This window comes from Tetrao urogallus, assembly GCF_951394365.1.
Source record: "Tetrao urogallus genome assembly, chromosome: 5".
Taxonomy (NCBI): domain Eukaryota; kingdom Metazoa; phylum Chordata; class Aves; order Galliformes; family Phasianidae; genus Tetrao; species Tetrao urogallus.
The window spans coordinates 1,339,407-1,361,435 of NC_136818.1; the positions used below are offsets into that span (position 1 = coordinate 1,339,407).

General features: G+C 48.5%; 1 protein-coding gene across 2 annotated transcripts; it reads left to right on the plus strand.

The window, feature by feature from the left end:
* Positions 1-1,949: 1,949 nt before the first annotated feature.
* On the plus strand, positions 1,950-18,110 carry SERBP1 (SERPINE1 mRNA binding protein 1; the record flags this gene model as incomplete). 2 transcript variants are annotated; one of them, XM_079535623.1, is made up of 9 exons in its annotated part: positions 1,950-2,331; positions 5,100-5,256; positions 6,277-6,414; positions 6,531-6,626; positions 7,197-7,271; positions 9,609-9,786; positions 15,158-15,331; positions 16,540-16,578; positions 17,722-18,110. In XM_079535623.1, the coding sequence occupies 9 exons, from the start codon at positions 1,950-1,952 to the stop codon at positions 17,776-17,778; spliced, it is 1,296 nt and encodes a 431-aa protein (XP_079391749.1). In that variant the 3' UTR covers positions 17,779-18,110. The 2 variants fall into 2 exon arrangements, with proteins under 2 accessions (XP_079391749.1, XP_079391750.1); XM_079535624.1 differs by having other exon boundaries at positions 6,555-6,626.
* Positions 18,111-22,029: the final 3,919 nt, after the last annotated feature.

Below are 22,029 nucleotides of genomic sequence, written 5' to 3' on the forward strand. Positions count from 1 at the left end.
CCTTGTGCAGAGCAGTGCTATGCTTTTTTGCTTTCCAATGCACGTACCTTCTGAGGAAGCAGTGCTGTTGCTCACGTGTTTACAGCCCTCCTGTTAACGGCACTGCAGGGTTTCCCGCTCTGGAAAACCCACGCTGAAGCAAGCATGGTAAGCAGGAGTCCTGCAGGACGTCTGCCCACTGCTGCTGCCCCACTGCCAGCACTGCTCGGCTCCAGAACTGCTTCCCCTCAGGAGCCCACGCACCAGGAATGCTCAGTGCAAAGAGCTCAGCACAAAGCACACTGTGTTCTGGCTGCTGCTGCTGCTGCATTCCCAGCATCTAATTGCAGCCCTGAGCACCATGCTCTGAGTGCTATCTCCAGGCAGCACATTGGGAATCCACTGAGAACAGCTGCCAGAAAGCTGAGCAGAAAGTTGCTGAAGCTGCTTTGCAGTGTGCCATGACAAGGTGGAGCTTCTCTCGCTGCTCCAAAGCCATGGCTGTACTTCATTCAGAAGCAAATGTCGCGTTCCATGTGCAAGAAGTCAGTGTGCTCTCAAAGAGCACCTGAGCAGCTGCCTCCCGGTGGGTCTGCTGCATGCTCTGGCAGCGAGGTGGCACACACATCGGGAGAGAACCAGCACCGTGTGCTTCTTTAGTTAGAAATTAGGAAAAATACACCTGAGGAGCGGAGTGAGGACCTAAACCAACACCTCAAGCCTGCTATGTTTCCTCTTCTTGCTTAGTAAGCTGACAGCTGCTGGCAGCGCTCAGAAATCGCAGAGCTGTGTGTTGCAGGCATGCAGAGAGCAGCCATTTCAGCCCCATGGAGCAACAGCGAAAAGCTCCCAGCTGCTGGGGGTGATGCACAGCTGAGGAAGGGCTGCAGAGCAGAGCCGTCCTGCACACGTGTGCTCCTATGTGGGAGATCCATCGCTTCGAGGCAGGCTTCCCAGAGGCCTCTGCCAAGCACCGCTGCTGTGGAGCACTGCACGCAGCCCGATGCTGTGTGGGTTCCACGAGCCGTGCATGCTCAGGAACTGGAAATAAATGACTTAAAATGATTTTCTGAAGCAATTGTTGAATCGTGGTCTAAGCGCTCAGGCTTAGGGCGAACATCAGAAATATCCTCACAATTACTGCTGTAATTACAGCAGCGTGTGCCAGCAGGGTCTGACGCGCATTTAGTGATATTTCAGGGAGAAATGTCAAATACGCGCCAGTGAAGTACGTTTTAATTCTCAGCACATTTATCATTTCCACTGGCTATCAGCAGGGCTAATGAGTACTGCAAATATTTGTGGCCCACTCGATATCGTCTTCTAAGGGTGTGTACGTGGTAATTATTTGAGTACGAGCCATAATGGAAGTATTCCAGCTAGGAAGTATTCCGCCTCAGAGCTCGAGGTAACGGTGACTTCCACGGCACATCTCAGCCCCGCACGGCAGCGCTGAGGGGGATCGTGGCGGGATCACGGCTCCGCTTGGGCGCGCTGCTCTGAAGCGCCGTGTAGCCGAGCACAAGCTGTCGCAGCCAGCTCGATTGATTCCTTAACTCGGGTTTGTGGCTTGGAGCGTTTTAAGGGCACAATGTTTCAGAGCGCCTGTGCGTTTACTCGTGTGGAGGTGGGTTTGTTTTCGCGCGCACTGCTCGCTGCGCTCCCGCCCAGCCCGGAGCCGCGCCGCCCGCCCACGCCGCAGCCATGGCGGCCCCCGCTCGCCCGCCCGCGGCCCCACACAATGGCGGCGCGGAGCATGCCGGGAGTTGTAGGTCGCCGCCCGCGCGCGCGGCGTTGGGCGCGGGCCGCCTCCAAGTCCCGGCGCGCCTCGCGCGGGGTGAGGTGCCCGGATGTGCCCGGCGCCGGAAGAGAAGCGGGTCTCTTCGCGGCCGGCCATCTTGTGCGGCAGCGAGCAGGGCGCGGGGGGGCCCGGCAGCATCGGAGCAGGATCCCGCCGACGGGGGCCCATCATGCCCGGACACCTGCAGGAGGGCTTCGGCTGCGTCGTCACCAACCGCTTCGACCAGCTCTTTGATGACGAGTCCGACCCCTTCGAGGTGCTGCGGGCGGCCGAGAGTCGGCGGAAAGAGAGCGGCGGCGGCGGCGGGGCCCAGGGGGGCGGCGGGGCCCGAGGAGGCCCGGCGGGGGCGCAGAGCAACTCCTCGGGCGGTGCCGGCGGCGGAGGGCCGGGCCAGGCGGGATCAGGCGGCGGAGCGGGCAGCGCGGCCAAGCAGCTGCGCAGGGAGTCCCAGAAGGAGCGCAAGAACCCGCTGCCGCCCTTCGCCGCCTCCGCCGGGGGAGAGCGCCGGGAGGAGGGCGGCGGGCAGCCCGGAGCGCCGCTGCGGAAGGAGGGTGAGCGCCGGCGGGTTCCGCGGGAACGCACAAAGGCGGCGGCGGGAAGCGACGGGCCCGGCCGGGAGGGAGGGAGGGAGGGAAGCGGGCGGCGAAGAAGGGAGGGAGGAAGGGAGGGAAGGAGGGAGCGGCCCCCGGCCCGCGTCGCGCACGTGGCGGGAGCGGGGCCGCGTGGCGCGGGGGGGCGGCCACGGAGAGTCCCGCGGAACCGCACGTGGCCGCGGCCCCAAAATGGAGGAGCGCGTGGGGTGTCCCGGGTGTCCCCGTGGGTGGGTTTGACGTAGGCGAGGGAAGGGGTTGGGGGTCCTTTGGTACTGCAGGGAGCTGGTAAACTCGTGAGCGACTTCTGCACAGGCAGGTGGCGATGGGGCGGGGGGGGGGGGGGGAATGGCTTTCAGCTAAAAGAGGGGAGATTTAGTTCTAGACATAAGGGGGAAGTTCGTTCTCTGAAGGCAGTGAGGCCCTGGCACCGCTGACCAGAGCTGCTGTCCCAACCCTGGAGTTGCCTGAAGCCACCGATGGGTCCTGGACAGCCGGAGCTGTTGGGGGCACTCAGCCGTGGGGTGAGGGCCCTTCCAGCCCCGCCATGCTGGGATCCTGGGGTTCTGTGATGGAAGCAGCAGGAATTAGGAAAACCTCCACGTGAGCTCCGGACGGTCAGTGGGTGCAGGTGTGTGTCACGCTCTCAGCAGAAGTCACTCATTTTTGTGCAGCAGTGATAACTGAGTCGGTAGGAACAACGCATGCTTGGTTAATAACTTGCATCTTCCGTCATGTCTGTGCGACCCCGGAGCCAACTCACCGGGGCGTTCTGGCTGTTGAAAGTGCACACAGGCTGAACAAATAAGCTGTGACAGAGGGGTCGGTGTGACAGAGAGCCATGTGACAAGCAGCAGCTTTGTGCACGCAGGTGGCCATGCAGCACCCCATGTGGGGGTTTGGGTTACACTGGGCTTTAAGAAAGAAATTAATATATGATACTAGAAGGTGCTCCTGCCGAATAGCGAGAAAACACCGGGCAGCACCTGGGAGCTATTGCAGCGCTTTTTGCCTGTGGATGTTTTGTGTTTCCCGGTGTGATGCCAGGGATTATTTTCCTGAAGCGGAGTGTGGTACCTTGTCCTGAGTGGTGGTTCCTGGAGCTCGTATCCCCCATGGGTGTGGGTCAGCTGTGGGCTGGCAGTGGGAGCCCATGCAATGAGATGTGGCAGCGTGCTTGGCCAGCACACAGGGCCTGGGTCCGTGGGGGACAGCTTGGGAACAGTCCCCTCCCGGTTCTCGCGTTGACTTTCAAGAATGTGTGGTGCTTTGTTGTGACAAGGAGTCTTTTGTGGCTTATTATAGCAATGAAACAGACACCTCGGCCTGTTGTTGCAGCAGTGCTCTGCAAGGTGCAGTTGTTTGGTGTGTTACTGGTTGTGGGTTCTGCAGTATAATGCCGTGCGTTGCCAGTTTGGCTCCTGGGAGCCCCATGCTGAGCACAAGTTGCTACACTTGACATTGGATCGTGTGTTGCAGCCCTGCAGTGTGCCTCAGCATGACATGGCCGGGTCTGCTGTGCCGCTGCAACCAAGTGGCTCTCCTGGGGGCGAGTAGGGGTTGAGGCCGCTGTGTTTCTGCAGGGAGCGAGCCTTACTGAGCAAGCAGTGTCTGTCATGCGAGCGTGTGCGCTCAGCACAGCGTGTCAGGTAAGGAGGCATTGTTAGTCTGGGCGTGTTGGCGTGGATATCATTACAGCTGTAACTTCTGGGCCCCACCCAGGTGCAGCACTGCTTGTTTGGCAGGAACTGCTGTCTTTGGGAATATTAAAAGCTGGCTTTTTCAAGTAGCAGCTTTGTTTTGGAGGCAGCCCTGGGGATGGTGGTTTGCTGAGGGTTTTGTTCCCTGTGTGTTTTGAGAAGATGGTGGCGTCACTGCACGTGAAGGAGTTTGCACGGGTCTTCCTAAGAAGTAGTAAAGATGAATGGGAAAAAGTACTTAAGACCCTTCAGATGTCATAGTAGGGAAGACAGTACGGGGAGTGGTTTATTCTGGGCGATTTCAGAAGGTGTGGAAATGGAGGCCGGATTGCCGTCGGTTGCAGCAGCGCAGCTCTCGGGCTGTGTGCAGCTCACTGCTGGCTGAGCCTTTGTCCGCCAGCACGCGGGGCTGTGAGCAGCAGCACGTCGAGTCATCCCGAGGCACTGAGCTGTGTCTGCTGTGCTGCCTGGCTCGTGGGGTGTGGGTGCCATCGGACTGGGGGTGGGCTTTGTGAACAGCACAACCCTGGGTGCTGAGTCTGATTAAATGCTTCCAGGCAGAGCGTGGTAGGATGAAACAGGGTGGCTGTCGTGGGGGCTTGGTTCTGGGGGAGCTGCTGGCCTTGTTTCGGTGCACATCAAATAGAAAGCACATGTTTTACCTGAAAAATGCCCTTTGGAGAAAGAACACAGAACTTGCTTATCTTGATCCTTCTTTGAAAGCCGATCGTTTGAACATGGATCTGCGGTGTTTGTGCGCTCTGACAGGTCTTGTTTCCCACAGCAGTGTAAGAGCACGTGCTTGGACAAAATGCAGCTTGATTGAAAGGCTGCGTAAAAACGTCAATTAGAATCAAATGGTCTGCAGTGACCTTCTTATAAAGATAGTGTTTCTAAGATTGTGTGGTCACAAAGTTAGAAGAAAAGCCTGAATTCCAGCTCACGTTCATCTTTGTTTGACAGTGCTGCCTGCAGTATCTGTCCCGGAGCAGCTCTGCATTCCGTTGGTGTGTTTTGCTCCTGTTGCAGGGATAAGGCGCATTGGCAGGAGGCCTGATCAGCAGCAGCAGCAGCAGGGCGAAGGCAAACCCATTGACAGGAGACCTGAGAGACGACCTCCTCGTGAGCGCCGATTTGATAAACCTGCCGATGAGAAGGGCGAAGGAGGAGAATTCTCTGTTGATAAGTAAGAATGTGCCTTGCGTGATGCGGAATGTGGTGACACCCTGGAGTGGAGCTGTCCTTTCTTCTGCTCCTAAGCTTAAAAGCCAAGCAGAGACTCACCTGTGTCAGCATAGAGTACTTTCCCATTGTGTGATTTCGTTTATACAAACGTGGCTCAAGTTTTTACCAGGAATCACACAATGTGAGCAGTTCGTTAGTTTGACCAAAAAGCGTGGTGTAAATCAGGAAAATCCTGGGTATATTTCTGAACATCCACAACACAGAGGTCAGAAGAGGAACTGAAGTGTAGCTCTTGCTTGCAGGATGAGATCCGTTTGCTGTTACAGCTGTTGCTTCACTTGTACAGTTAACCTCAAGCCAGTGTGGGTTTGTCCATGGAGGTGTTCGTGCTTCCTTGGCTCCAGTGGCTTCAGATGTGGAAGTAATGAAGCCAGCTCGTGGCTAAAGGGAACCAAGTGTCACATTGGGTCCAGAATTCAAGAGTTTTGAAAACAATCTTCAAATGTTAGCATTTTAACGGTCAGCGTTGAAATGCTTGTAAAAGTAAGGCAGCTGAATGTGAGATTGTAGCATCAGCAAGTGACATAATGCAGCAGAAAGGCTAAATTTGGGAATGGTGGGCAGGAGATGCAAACAAAGCATTGGTTCAGTTCCTGAAATGTGGAGAGCAGCATTACGTATGGTTTTTCTCCAGTCCTGTAGTTCAGCATTGAAATTAGACTGCAAATAGTCAGAATTAGTTCAGTTGGAAGGGAGAGACCAGCAGAGATCCTGGAATCCAGGTGTGTGGCTGCAGGGCTAGCCAAAAACAGAACTTTAACTGGGGCGTTGTTCTGGTGCTCGTGGAGTGCTGAGAGGAGTGGGTGCTAAGCACCTTGCTCAGAAGCCTGTGCCAGTGTTTGGCCTCCCTTGTGGTCAAGATAATGAAAGGAAAAGCGAGCCACGCTCATGATAAGAAAAACTTGAAAGCTGTGTTGAAAGCTTGGGGGCGTGAATACTGAAGTGTGACCTTTTCTTGTAGACCCATCCTGGACCGACCGATGCGTGGACGTGGTGGACTTGGAAGAGGCCGTGGCCGTGGCCGTGGGATGGGCAGAGGAGATGGGTTTGACTCTCGTGGCAAACGTGAATTTGACAGACATAGTGGCAGCGATAGATCGTAAGTCTTTAGCTTTTCCTAGAGCTTCCTCAGCTATTCTTTACTATTAATATATGGCTCAAAATGTCTTTGAATTTCTGTATCTGGACACTATAATGTTAACTCAGTTTTGTTAGTTCTGTTTCACATTCGCATTTCAGCGGTCTGAAGCACGAGGACAAGCGAGGTGGCAGTGGATCGCACAACTGGGGAACCGTCAAAGACGAACTCACGTTAGTAATCACTGATTGCTCAGAGATCTATCAGAATCTGAAATCCTAGCTCTCACAGAGTAGAGATTTGGTGGCCTTTTCTCCTGTAGATTTTGGGGACTTGTGGTATGCTGTGAAAGAAGCCAGTGACTTCAGAACGTAGTGAATTACAGATAGATGAGATGGCTTCCATTTCTAAAACTAGAATTGTGGGGAAGTTTAAAACGGGGAACTGTTTTCTGCTGTTCTTTGAACAATCCTTATTTTACTAAAAATTAAACAGGTTTAACATTGATCAAACTAAGCAGGCTTTTTCCCAAATATCACATTGAATGCAGCGTTTTTAATATCCAGATGTGTTTTGTCTCAAGCTTTGCCGGGAGACATTCAGAATGGGTATGACTCAGTGTTGGGAAGAAGGAAAGCTCAGTTTTAAAAGGCAGGGGGAGCACCAATTCTTAGTGAAGCAGTTCTTTTTAAAGAACAGTAAGCTGTGTAAACGTGCTATAGAACTTAGGCATTCATCTTGCATAGTTTTAAATAGGCATGAACTTGAACAGCAAAACAAACAAAACCCAACTGTAATTACAGCGAATTGGATCAGTCTGCTGTAACTGAGGAAACGCCAGAGGGAGAGGAACATCCGCCTGCTGATTCTGAAAACAAGTGAGTGTGTCCCTTCTGTCGAGTTCTCTGGTTGCCTCAAAGGTATCACTGCTTTGCTTTTACTCCCTGACAGTTTTTCTACTCCTGTTTTGCCACATTCACTTTGTATGTCCTTCAGTGGATACCAAATCAGTGACGATGCTGCTGAAGAAATCTTTAAAGATAACTTCTAGATGTCAAGTTGTAAGCTATTAGTTAGTGTATTGCAAGCTCTTAGGTCGCTTTCACGTTTATTTATTAATAACCTGGTGTAGTGTGTGTAATCTCAGGATTACAACTGTAAGTACCAAATCCCAAAGCAACCACGCTCATAACTACCCAGAACAACCAGGGGACGGAATGTTCTGCCAATGGGAGGCACTTAGTTTCTCAGAACTGCTGAGGCTGTGTGGCTGGCCTGCAGAAGAAAGGTTGTCTCTCACTCTTTCCATCTTTTGTGCATGTGTGCAGTTCTCAAAGAAGTTAGCTCCATTGCTTCTGTTTCTCATTGCTTCTGTTTTCTCTGGGACGCTGTTAAGGGGAAGTAAAGCAACTAGTCAGTGAATGGAATAATTCCACAGCCATTATTTGGAGTTGATTTGGAGGGATACAGGTTTTTATGAAAATGTGGTATCTTAATGAGTGCATGTTCTCTGATGGATTCAAAAGAAAATGGCAAACAATAGAGAGCATCTCTTTAAAATGCTCGTTTGCCAAAGATTTCTAATGTGGAATCCTCTGTGGCTCCATTTTCTCACTAGTAGCTTTGGTTACAGGTGAAACAGTGACTGAGTGGAGAGTAAGGCAGGGATGTGCTTTAATTGCTTGCTAAGTGCCATCACTCCTGCAAGGTTGTAGATGCCTGTGGTTAAGGTTGCCTTTTGAATAGAAAGAGCCAGAGCAGTTTTAAGGAATTAGAGCTGTAGCAGTGGTCAGAAAATGCATGTAGCTCCTGTTGGAGGGAAAAAAGAGTAGTGCAGATCTCTGTGCCCACATCAGGGGTGTTGGAACTGGGTCTTCTTCAGAGTCTGTTTCAACCCATGCCATTGTATGACTATGAGATTTTGTGGTGTGCAGTATTTCCTGGCTCTTTATTAGAAGTGGTGCCTGCTGCTTGACCAGGTCACTGATCTGCACAAGGGTGGGTCAGTATCTGCAGCATTCTGCAGGCTGTCTGTGTGGGTGGTTTTCTTCTGGAAGTCTTCAGAAGATGTATTCTGCTTTGAATATACAACTCTTGTTGCAGACCATCAGTCATCTTTCCAAGGAAGCATCCTTACATGTCTTTGCTTCCAAGTTGGCTGTTTTGGATCTCCAAATGTTTCATTGGAGCTGTAGGATGCTTTACAGAATAAGGAGAATGCCAGGGGGCAGTGGCTTTGCAGTGAGCAGTAAGCATGGCTCTGCAGCTATCACAAAGTCATTTTCTCCTACGTTGAGTAAAATGAAATACACTGATTTTGACATAAACCTTCTGCATTATTACATCAACTGGTGTCTGCAGGAAAGACCTTTTCTTTTGAGTTGATGCATTCACGATGTTTTTGCTGCACATACGTGGCACTGCTTTTTTATAATGTCAGAGTAGCTCATGAATCAAATAGAGTTGCATAAACACACCAAAGAATGGCTGGAGGATTGACTGCCTGAGTAGCTGGAACATGATCTGTTACTGAACATAGTGGTTGTGCATTTTACTTAAAAATAGCTCTTTGGCAGAAGCTGGGGTGCCAGGACTTTACAATAGGTGATGCATCTAACAAGGAACTACGTTTTTATGCAGTTGTTTTTTCAAGTTGGCCAGAAGTAGAAATTGTTTGGTTACCTGGTATGCTAATAGCTGCTTTTAATCAAGTAAAAGAAGCAGGCTGTGCAAATCAACAACAGAATCTTGAGGTAAGGGTGAGTGCCATCTCACTGCCCAGCTGGGCACACAGGGAGGCAGGTCTCTTGGAGGAGGGGAGAACAGCTCCAAACAAGTCTCATGGAAGAGTAGGCTTTTATTTGCAAGGACAATTGCCATTACTAGTGAGAACAGACAGCAAGGATCAGTGTTAATTTTAAAACGTTGCTGTGGTCACCATTTATGTTTTAAAAGGTGTCTGGCTGTGTGATTTTTAGCAGTTTTCATTTAGCTAAAGGAGATAAATTTTTGTGTGTGCTTGTTGAGTGTTGGAATTGAGTTTTTAATACATAAATCTGAAACAAAATAATAGCATTGCAGTGTGTGTGTGTGTATATATATATATATAATGTTTATTATAATCTGGTGCTGATTAGAGCTGTTTTTGAATTCACTGTGTATAGGGAACGGGTTCTAAGCCATGATCGTAAGTAATATCCATGAATTTACTACAGGGAAAATGAGGTTGAAGAAGTTAAGGAGGAAGGTCCTAAGGAAATGACCCTGGACGAATGGAAAGCTATTCAAAGTAAGGATCGTGCAAAGGTTGAGTTCAACATCCGTAAACCAAATGAGGGTGCTGATGGGCAATGGAAAAAAGGATTTGTTCTTCACAAGTCAAAGAGCGAGGAGGTAAAGTGATTTTTGATATTTGCTAGTGTCCAGATTGTATAGGTTTTTCTAATGATATGCACTTCTTGGAGTGTGAGCTCTGTTCTTTGGCAAGCTGACCTTTCTGTCCAAGTTCATAAAGCCAGAACAACTTCTCTTACAGAAAACTGCAGCTGTACAGTAGTGTCAGTTGCTGTTCTTCCTGCGGTTAGTTTTCTTACGCTGACATATGCTGTGTTGTAACCTGACCATGGAGAGAGAAGACTGGAATACTGCAGCTGGCAGGGAGCTTTGTAAGGATTGTCTCTTGGTGGGAACCTGAATGTTTTTTCCATTTTTATAAAGTAGGAGTTATTGTATCACTGTGCTGTCTTGCTAAATTCTGTGTAGAACTGAAAAAAGGTGGGTTATGCCTGCACCTGGTCGGAAGTTGTAACCTGATAACTTGTAATTCTGTAGAGTTACCCAGCCAATGACTCTGATGTTTTTCAGAAACCAGGTGAATTGAGCTTGTATGTGTCCACACAGTTCCCTAGAATCACTTGAAAATTGTAATTTCTCAAATACTTTGTAATAACAACCAACTTCTTTTAAAGAGGTGAGTGTGGCAGCGAGAAACAAATTGTCCCACTTTAGGGAGGAGAACAGTGCAGAGAGCTTTGTTTCCTAAGGCTGGGTTCTAGCAGCTGGATTCAGTTTCAGAAACTGACAGGACCATTAAATCTTTGGTTTTGACACTGTTAATCAGAGGCCTTCAGCCCTGTGCAGCAGATGGTTCCGACTCCTTTTGAAGTGATGCAGTAGTGTGCAATGTGCTGTTTGATCTCTGATGTGTGTTCCTGCTTTTCACACCTTGTCCTTTTATCTCTTGTGAGATGGGAGGTGCCGTACAGCTGGGGAACACTGTTCATCCCTTACCATGAGAACTCCATTTCTAATCCACTGAGCTTGGAATGAGTTTAAGACGCAATCATGCCGTTTATTTTTCTGCTGTGTGAAGTGGATTTGTGCTTTTTATTTTCCTTAAGCTGCTCAGTGTTTGAAATTTTCCTACTCTGCTACTTTCCCTGGCTTGCGTAGGAAACAGAACTGAAGTTAGAATTGCTTAGAGGAGTAATGTTGAAGAGATGTACCAAGCAAGATATGTAGATGTAACACACCTGTAGTCATGGGGCGTGTCTGGGCATCTTCCTCCCCACTCCAACCTCCACGGAGCAAAGATACGTGACTGGGTGTCAGTGGCAGATGGAATATTTCTTCCCCAGACATATCTGAACGTATGGTAGTGTGATGAGATGGTTGTGTTCCTGAGTAATTAAGAAGCTGGAAAGCTCTTTGCTCTTATTTTCCTTCTGAAAAGTGAAGCAGTAGTTTATTCTACTTTCTAACCTTCTTTCTTACATCAGAATTCTCTCATGGAAATGCTGACGTGAGCGGATTGCTCTTTCTGAGCTGTGTTTAGCTGATTGCTCTTGAAGTAAACAAATCAGATACTTCTGAGGTAACCATTCCCTGCTGTATGAGCACAGAAGGGAGATATGAACAAAACTGCTGTTAACAGACTCTTCTAAACTTGTCCAGCAAATGTCTCGTTTGTTTTTTCATTGTTGGCTGGTCTCTTGAGCAAGTGTTTTTCTTTTCCTAAGTTTTACAGCAGAACTGTTCCTAAAACACAGGTGTTGGGCAAGCTTTCTCTGCAGTTCCTTTGTGAACAGGTAGAGAAGGTAGAATAACTAGGAGTTGTGAGCAGAGCTGCTCACTGCCTGCTGTTCTTGCTCTCTGTTGTCTTGGACGTTCTTCTGAGTCACGAGGCTGGTGGAAGGTTTCTGTGCTGGGTAATGAGAGTGGTGGTGTGTGGAAGTGACTTGGTTATAGGTAAATTCTGGGTTTCAGACCCACATCTTCCTCACCCTTAGGGCTGAATAATGACAATGTGCACGTGCAGATTTTTCTGAGAAGTTAAAGTGTCACAAGGGCCACCTTCTCAGAACTCCTGGGGGTGTCCTAGGAACCTTTGGTAAAGGAGGAGTGTGAGGACCCAGTGCTGCTCATCTGCCCTATCTCCTTCACAAGGCTCTCCTCCTCCTCGTGCTCTTCACAGAAGACTGAAGTGCTTGGCTGTATCTCAGGTCTTTCCCATCTGTCCCATGTGCTGTACAACGAACTCTTCGTACTGTCTCGGATTCTTGCTGGTTTAATATGAAATCCACATGTATTGGCAGCCCTCGTCTGATGGGAATCTTTCCAGAAGGCTGGGTTATGCCAAAAGAGATCCTTTTCCTTCCCTGCAACTGACTTTGTGATTGGGTACTTCAAGTCCTGCTGAGCACATAATGGGAAGTTGAGTTGTGAAGAAATCTTAAGACTTGTTCCAGTTGTTCAGAGCAGCTCCGGGAGAGTTTCATCCACCAGTGAATGAGTTCCTGCTCATCATATCTGTTGTGCTGTGCCTCTTCCTTGTGCCTTTAAACTTTTCTTGTACTCTCATCACTTTCTTAGAGAGGAGATCACAATGGAAGACTGAGAAGCAAGTATTGGAACACAGTCAATCATCTTTACAAAGTGTGTAGGAATCACTCGAATCCAGACTGTGCAGAAACTCTTTTTTTCATTGAGAATAATTACTTGAAACCACCCTCAAGCTTTGTCATCTATCTGTACAGGTCTGTGTGCTCAGTACAGTGAGATGCAGATCAGTCTGCATGTGGAGTTCCCAACAGCTCATATTAAACAACTTCTTTCTTCCAATCCTTTCTCTTTGCCTCCTGGCATAAATCCATCCTCTGCTCCTTCTGGATGCTTGCACGACTTCTGCTCCCATCCTTTTGCTGCTTCGTGTGCTCAGTGCCATCTGTATCCAGCAAGTTCATGTGACCTTATTACGTGTTGTTTCTATATGTAGTTGAGTCTCATTTCTTCCTTTTGTTTTCTCCCTTTGTTCCCTTTGTCACTTTGGTGTGGACACGCAACTTTCTTCAGACAAAGGCGATGACAGAAATGCAGGGGAGTCTGCTGGAGTCAAATGAGGTACTGATCCTTTCTATCTAACTGGTGATACATGTTTTTGACCTGAGCCCCTTCTGAAATGAAGGGCTTTGACATAAAGGAACAACAAACGCAGAGAATACGGAGCTTTTCTGTCCGTGCCTGTTGTCTCACTGCACAGTGTAGGGCCCTCCATAATTAGTGCCTTTTCTCCTTCTTGATCATCCCATAAACACTTCCATCATGAGTCTCTTATTTTCTGTTGCTGTTTTTCTGCATCTTGCTGTCTGCTTTGGCTCACTTCCCGTTAGTGACTTGTTCTTAAAGCTTTGGACAGCCTTTCCCAAGATCCACAAGTGTAGCAGTGCCTTCAAGCAGCTATCTTAGATCAGAGCGCTCTCAAGAGTTGCCAGTACATACAAATGAAGTGCTTCCAAAGATGATTCGGAGCAGACAATCTGTGTGGTATGTCTTCTACCACAGGAGAAGAATGTGCCAAGTCTTTTATTGGTGTTTTAAATTAGCTAGAGTTATTTTGGGTAAAGAAATCCTCAGGTTATACGCAGAACTTGCTACTTGCTGGCTTTAGTGGTTCAGTTGGGAAAAATGCAGTATTTTGGTAGACTGTAGAGTTTCTTTTTTAAGCAGTAGCAGCGCAGGGAAGCAGATGCACAGAGCTGCTTCTGCCTCTTGGAAGAGAGTCTCTTGGCTGCCAGAAAGTTGGAAACAACACCTCCGTACCCTGCAATGATTGAAACAGTAGGTGAAACACCATCAGTAGGAAAGGAATCTACACCACAATGGGAGGCACTGCTTCCTATTGGAATCACTGGTATACTTCTGCTTTAGTATTGTCGTTCTGCTTGTGCTGTCAGGTAGAGACCTGGAATGACTCTTGTCCAAAAATATCTGCTGAAGCCACCTTCAGGAGCACAGAGAAGAGATCTGAGGGACGAGAGAGCTTCAGTTCAGATCAGTAAACCAGAAGTCTCCTAGGGAGCAGCTGCTGCACAGAACACATCCCAGTGAAGCACGTTTGGAGTAAACCAGCATGGGGCAATACTTCTCAGTGTGCCTAATTAAGCTGTGGGTGCTGTGGAGGCCACATGTCCAGCTGGGCCTGGGAGGGGTCATTAGGGTGGGGGGAGCACTCTTGGTGGCTCTGTGCATTCTGGTGCTTGTGATTGACTCGAGGCATCCCCAGAAGCATCTTTCTGCCCTTTGACTTCAGCCCTCTATGTATCCATTGGCTGCTCTGTGAAGGATGCACAACAGATAATTAGGAGGTGTTGCACTTAATTGCACAGTATGGTGCCTTTGAAAGTCAGAAAGTCAGTATATTGTGCAACTGCACCACAAGAAAAGTAACTTACGGTCAGAATGCCTAAGCTTGCATGTGGCACCTACACGTAGGGAGGAAAGCAAACAGTTGCTCAGCCAGAATTGGGGTGTTAGAGAGTCGTGGATGGTCATGTTTCCAAAGTATCATGGTTGGGCTTTTTAAGAGACAGCACTGGTCTGATCCACTGTGGTCAATTCTACATTCTGCACATCATCGTAGGTGCCTAAAATGGGTTGCTTAAGTAGAAAATTAATTATGCTGAGTAGGGGAAACAAAAACATCTGTTGCTTGTTATGTTTGGTGTATAATGACTTGAAATATTTGGTCTGTTCTGCACAGTAGGATGCAGGGCGTTAAGTCTTGATTTCTCACTGAATGCACCAGCAAGCTGTGAGAGATTGTTTTGTCATGGCAGTGCTGGTAGGAGTCGTTCCTCAGTGGAGTTTGTGAGGTGGGTTCTCTTTTAGCCTGAACTGTGTTAGTTACCTTAGTTACATTCTGACTGAACTGTGCTTGTGCCTCTTCCACTGTTTGCTATGGCTGAATACCAAGGTGGGATTCTTTTGGTTTCCAGTGTTTGAAGTGCTTAACACGAAATGAAGCAAACGAGGACATGCAAAGCACTCATGGAGCAAAATAAAGATGACTTCTTGAGTGCATTTTGCACAAGACTTGAATGAATGAATGAATAGAACTTTAAGGTTCCTCAGGTATGAAACGAGAGGAAGTGAAACGCTGGAAAGCGAAGTTCTGTATTGGAATGGTTGGGGCTCAGGTAAGCTTAGACTTGTTCATGGGACAGAATGCCAGAGCTTCTCAGAATTGTCTGGGGGATACGCAATAAGTTCCAGCGCCTGAACGAAGTTAAGATGCCAGCAGTCAGTGTTTGCTCTCTGCGTAGTGTCTGCAGAAGTGGTGCAGTTGATTCACTGCGGTTCCTGCTGTATCTCACGCTCAGGTGTGCGTTTGGAGGTGAGCTCAGGAGCTGTGTTACTAAGAGTGCAACTGCAGATGGGAACACTTCCGTGCTCATCTGATTACTCAGGAAAAAATGGTTTGTTTCAGGCCCACGCTGAGGACTCGGTAATGGATCATCACTTCCGTAAGCCTGCCAACGACATCACATCCCAGCTGGAGATCAACTTTGGAGACCTCGGCCGCCCCGGACGCGGTGGTCGAGGGGGCCGGGGTGGCCGAGGACGTGGAGGCAGGGCCAGCCGTGGGGGCAGGACTGACAAGGTGAGTGGGTCTGACAGGGTGAGCAGCCGGAGCTCTCGGCTGTGAGGCAGCTGGGCTTGTGGCTCTCCAACTTTCCCTTCCGTACACTCGTTCTGGGGGAAGTTGTTCATTTAAAGCCAAGTGGAAGGTCTGTTCTTGCAGGTTTGCTTTAGAATTAGGGTATTGTTAGGACAAAGGGATTGAGTGTTCAGCAGCGTTCTAACTAGGCACTAAAGCAGAGGTGAGGAGTAGGTTACTATTGGAACAAAAAACCAAAACAACAAAAAACAGTTCTTTTCAGCTGTACCTAAGCCTGAAAAATGACTCCTTGGACAAATCCGAATGTACTGTCAGTCTCCAAGGACAGAATATCTGCACTGTTAACTCTGGGAGGGAATGAAAACGAGTTTGTGGCTGCCTGGTGCCTCTTCAGTTTGAGGGATTTGGGGGGATTCATATGGAAATAAAACATGATTTTTTCTTAGTGTGCAGGAATTATTTTCCCACCAGTAGCAGAGGTGAGGAGTAGGTTACTATTGGAACAAAAAACCAAAACAACAAAAAACAGTTCTTTTCAGCTGTACCTAAGCCTGAAAAATGACTCCTTGGACAAATCCGAATGTACTGTCAGTCTCCAAGGACAGAATATCTGCACTGTTAACTCTGGGAGGGAATGAAAACGAGTTTGTGGCTGCCTGGTGCCTCTTCAGTTTGAGGGATTTGGGGGGATTCATATGGAAATAAAACATGATTTTTTCTTAGTGTGCAGGAATTATTTTCCCACCAGTAGCACTGAAGCCCTAAGGAAATAATTGGCAAAAGCACTGCCTGGGGCAGAGGTGTGAAGCTGACACACAGTTGTGTAGCCATAGCAAAGTTTGACTTAATACAGATCACTTTTTTGCCATAAATGTACCCAGATTGCTAGCAGATGAGTTTGGGCTGTGGTGTGACTTCTTGTCGTGTAAACTGGTCTGGCTCGTTCTTCCCTTTGTGGGATGCCGACTTTCTCTTTTCACTGCATCTTTTTAAATGCTTAGGTTTGTTAGTTGGAAAATTCTTTCCTGGCAGCAATGTAAGAAAAATGATAAGGAATTGATATAAAAATTATGGTGGCTTTTGCTCTGAGTCGCTTCGCTAATAGGATGTCTAGAAGAATGCTGCCAAGAGGTGGGGAACTACTTTGAGATCTGCAGCTTGTTTGATGCTGACTTTCTGTTTCCTTCCAGTTGGTTAAGGAGTTTGATGTGATCCACACGCCCAACCAGGTGGGTGATCTTTGCAGCCTCTGCCTTCCCCAGAGTGGGCAGCTCCCCTCCATCCTGCCTGCCCTCCTGCTTTGTGCTTCAGTACCTGCAGATGTGTTGGCTGAATGCAGAAGGCCCTGTTATTATTTCTTAACTCTAGTTTGTGGCACGGGCAATTCTGCAGTGTCTGTCTGACCTGTAGATGTTGCTGCAGCTCTTATTGGAATGGTTTTACGTTTCACTTCCTCCTTGATACATGTAGATGCTTGCAGGAACTTCCACAGTTCCTGTCTGGAGATGCTTTCTACTCTTTTTCCCCACCACATTTCTCATGCAGAAAGTGAAGGCTACTCCAAAGTCCCTTCTTTTTGGATTTCACTGCAGTGCTTTTTTAGGCACAGTGGAGAGCTTTTGGGGGAAAAAATACTCTGTGAGGACTGAAGAGGCTTTTTGCTGATGTGTCTGACTTAGGCATAGATCGGCACGATGTCTTGTCTTTATTTTTTATTAACAATTTGTGAACAGGGGAGGTTAAAGGAAGGTTGAGCTGTGCTCTGAACCATTAACAGCGTTCTGTAGTGCTTCGGTCATTCCTTTGTGGAGAGCTGGTGGCTGTGTGTTGCTGCAACAGCAGCAGCCACGTGGAGTGCACTCTGATTAAGAATGGAAAGAAGCTGTAAGCCACTGCTCTAGGCGTGTGCAGCTCTGGTGTGCTTAATGCCTCTGGTGCCTCCAAAGGTAGTGTTACTGTAAGAAGTCATTGAGGAAGCTGCCTGGACCCCGGGGCAAGGGGGACCAACCAAAACTTACTGCCCGTCATGGGGGAAGATGAGCAGTTGCTTTTGTAGTAATACTGCTTCCAGTACTGAACTGCTGAAGACTGCTGAGCTTCTTGCCTCTTTGAAACTCAGAGCTCTGTGGGGTAGAACGTACCAAGCAGGGTTCAGCACAGCTTATAGAAAGAAAGAAGGTGGGAGTCCCACTGTGCCCTGCTGCTGGGGTGGCACCCAGGTTCCCTTTGCAGGGAAGGGCTTGGCCTTGCCCGTGGTGCCACGGCACGGTTGTGTCATGTGCCTGATGATGGATGGGGTGGGAATGGGAGGGATGGGAACGGGGGGGCTGGGTGCTGCTGGAGGTGATAACTCTCTGATGTTTCTCTTTCAGTCAAGTGCTTCTGCTCCTGATGTAGATGACCCAGAGGCTTTCCCAGCTCTGTCCTAAACTGGATGTCATAAGCCAACCCTGCCCTCGTCGGGCCTTCCTCTCCGAGGCTTGCATGCTTAAGGATCCTAAACAACTAAGAAATTTAAAAAAAGAAAAAAAAAAAAAAAAAAAAAAGAGGAGACTGTCATTCATACCATTCACACCTAAAGACTGAATTTTATCTGTTTCGAAAATGAACTTCTCTCGCTACACAGAAGCAACAATATGGTAGTCAGTTTTGTATTTAGAGATGTAATGGTAGCAGGGATGTTTTCATAATTTTTTCAGAGATTATGCATTCTTCATGGATACTTTTTTGTATTGCTGCTTGAAAATATGCGTTTCCAAACTTGAAATATAGGTGTGAACAGTGTGTACCAGTTAAAAGCTTTCACTTCATTTGTGTTTTTTTTTTTTTTTTTTTTTAATTCAGGATTTTAGAGATTTTCCCCTAACTGCGAGCTGGATTTGAATCCTTGCACACTACTTGTGTTCCCTTAGCTCCTGCTTAGCAGGTTTTTATCGGCCCGTGCTCTTCTGGGATATGTGGCATTTTAATTTGGCAGACTGAGCGCTGTCTGAAATACCAACTCCTGGAGTTACTTTGGTTTTAATGCTTAATTTCAAACATGGAAAAACAGTCATTTTTCATCTGCTTGGTAGTTCGTTTACACAAAAGCTTTATACAGGATTGTTACCAGATACTTGAAAAATACTCAAAGCACATTGGGTTCTGGTTCCGTAGCCGTGTATCCAGCAGCGATACGTGGATCTTTGGTCTAAACAGGTTTTAAAATTAGTGTGACACTTTTCATTCACCCTTCTTACCTTTTTATTCCCTCCTTCAACAGAACAAGAAGCTTTGTTGGCAAAAAGGAAGAAAGGAAAAAAAAAAAAAAGCTTTTAAATCACCTCTGTTTCTCCCGTGGGAGGGTGCCCTGTAGCTGTGCCACCTCTCCTCCTGTGCAGAGCTGGGGGGGAGGTGGCAGCTGCAGCTCTGCTGCTCCTCCAGGGCTGTGGCACAGTGCCCCAGGACAGCGGGATGCCACGTGCTCACAGCACGCACCACAGCCCTGCTGAAGAGGCAGCCCTGGCAGGAGGAGCGGGGCACTGCAGTCTGCGTGTGATGCAGAAAGGTGCAGAGCAGAACCCCAGCGCTTCACCTTTAGTCTAAACCTTGTTCTGCATCTGCGTGCTGCTTGAGGTTGGACTGCTGGTTGACAAATGAATGTTTTCCAGAGAGCGATTGTAAGAAATCCTTCGTTCCCCTGTAGTCACTTGTAGGTTTAATTTAACCCCTGCCGAAGGGGACCTCACCAGTTCAGTACCCAAAAGCAGTTCAGAGAATGACGAATAAGGAGGGTTTCGTAGGGTTTTTATCTGCAGCATTTAGTAGGAGACTAGAAGCAGGATTCTCATTTTATTTAATGTTTTACACTTTGGACAGCTTAAAACATTTGTAGTTTCTTAACTAGGTAGATAGAAAACAAATGGTAATGCCCTATTTTTTTAAAAGCTGTACAGGACAGGCAAAAAGAATGGGAGACCTTTGACTATGTAACCCCGAACTCCTTAACTGTGGCGTTGGCTGGCTTGATTCCCCTGAACTATTTTCTACAGATGTGTTTGTTGTAAACCACTGTTAATACCATCAGATCAGACTTGCTAGTGTTCTCACCTGCCACTTGGAAGCACCAGGCTGGGAGGAGGAGGCGAGTTTTCAGCTGGTGGATGGCGATGGCTCTTGGTTCGTTTCCCCCGACTGAGCAGGCAGGCAGGTGCTCGGTGCAGGGGCTGCAATCCTTCCAGCACTGAGTGTTTCTCTTCCGTCTCCCGCTGTGAGTTGGTAGAATGTGCTGCAGTTTCAGTTTTGGGACGCCTTGAGTAATACAACTAATTGCCTTGACGTGCAGAAACGCTTACAGAAAAGCTTTCTCTGTAACATAAGCCTTCCCCATCTCCAGACTGTGTATCTGCTGTTTCAGTTGTCACTCTGCTTTTTTCCAGATGCCTTCTGGGCTGCCCAGTTGGTCATTTGGGGCCAGGCTGGCCGGAAGCTTTCCCTTCTGCTTTAGAGAATAGAGCAGCTCCTGGAACAGCACGTCACGTGCGGTGCTCGAGACAGCTTGTACTTAACATTGGTCTGTCTGCTGTTCTGATAGATGTAAATTTGCCTCTTTCAGTCCATTCGTGTCAAGAACTAAAACTGTGAACATATATCTTTAATATTGGTGGGTGTTAACTGAAATAAAGGTTTATTTTCATGCTCTTTTAAAAATGTCATGAGAACCCGTGGAGATGAAACCACTGAGATTAGTGTCTCATCTAGGTTCTGCCCCAGGTGGTCCAGATCTTCCTATGGTGATGGTGCCACTTCCATTGCTGGGATCAGACTTTGCTTTGGGAAAACATCTCCCTCTGAGTTGAGCAGCTCATTTCTGATGAGTGAGCTTGCTCTGTAGTGGCTAATATCTGACTTCTATCCTCTTGCTTGCCACTTTTGCTGTCACACCAAATCCAGAGGACTACACCTGTTGAAATCTGAGCAGTTTCTCAACAGGTGGCCAGCAGAAAAAGCTGGAGAGGGAGAAAAGCACGTGGTGCAAATTGGCTTGTGAATGTAACGATGGCGAGGTTTGAGCATGAAAGTTCATCTTATGGATCGATGCTGGGAGGAAGGGAGACTGATCAATAAATGCAAGTGCTAGCTGTGTGGGAACGGGCAATTTTGGAGGAAAATGAAACATCAGAATGTGCGAATATACGGTGGTGTCTGCAGTGGGAAGAGCTGAGACCACTCTTTAACTGTAACGGTTTTGCCCGTTGAGATTGGTTTGCGTAGCTTCACCTCTTGTTTTAATAAATGCAGGACGTATGCCTGAAGCTGACACTTGCAGCATTTGCTAACCTGCTTCTTTTCTACTGTCCTCGTGAGGACCTTGTTGCCTTTGTTTCGTGAGCCCGTGCTCTGCTCTGCTAGGCCTTCCATACACTCAAGCTGGGGCTGAGTGCCCTAGGACATTCGGCGTATCGCGTTTGGGGCTGCAAAAGCCCATCGTGCTGCTTTGCTGGGGAGCTTGAAGCTGATGGGGAAAGCTGATGGTGTGTGGCCTCACCTGAGGAGGCTGCAGGGGGGGCAGCTCAGGCTCAGTCCCTGCTGCTGGTAAATGCTTGTCTCCAACTGGACCAGGTCTTCCCAGGGAGCCCCATGTCGAGTTATCTACTTTAAGAAGGAAGAAAATGAATCCTGGTGTTCAATTTGTGATTGATAAATGAGAATCAGCTGGCTGTGTCTGAGGGTGCAGAAGAGGTGAGTGATAAAATAGTGGCTTTTAAAAACAGCTTCTTTTGGTTCTGGTTATCTGTTGTGCTTTTGTGCAACTGTCTGGAGATAGCAGTCTGCTGTGATGGGCACCCGAGTGTGTTTGCAAGGGTTGCTGCCGATGGAATATGGAAAGTGTGGCAGTGCTGCTCTGGTGCTGAGGAGGTGTGACCCAAGGACTAGCAGCGTGCTCCTGGTTGGCACACAGGCAGCCTTCCCAGGTGGGAGATATGTGGGCACCAGGCTGGGGATCAGGACTTGGAACGAGCTGCTGGACCCCAGAAGCGTGATTGTGGAGTTGGTAACGTGCAAACAAAAAGATAAAACTCTGCGTGCTTCCCAGGTGAGCAGCATTGTGCAGAGCTGGGCAGCTGTGCTTTGTTGCCTTGGTGGAGGCCTTTCTGTGTGTGGTTTCCTTGCCCACCTTGCTTGTTATCTTCACAGGTGAAATACCTGATAGCGAAGAACGAGGAGGATGTGGAGCACCAAAGCTGTTCTCCCTTTCTGCTAAGCTTTTGCTGATAAAGCTGCCTCCTGCTGGGTGGTGGTACGGCTGGTACCTGCGATGTCTGCTCTGGTGGCTGTTGGGCTGTGGCCCTGTGAGCTGGTGATGCTGGGCACGCTGCAGGAGTGGAGCTGGGCAGTGCTGGTGCTCAGCTGTGGACAGATACGCGTGAGATGAGGCTGCTCCGTTCTGTGGGCAGGAGTTCAGCATAACAGTGTGAGAAGGGATCTGTAGATCCTGCTGAGCAGGCTGCTTGGTCTTGGCTCTGAGCCACAGCACTGAGTTAGAGGTGAGGAAATAGATTCCTGCTGCCTTGCTTGGAGAGCAAGTAGAAGCATTGCTTCTATTCTCTGAAAAAGCAGCGGCTGAAGGTCCGGCTCGGTGATGAGGGTGTGTGACACGGGCTGCAGCCTGCTGGGGGGTGGCAGCAGTGCAGGGCTGG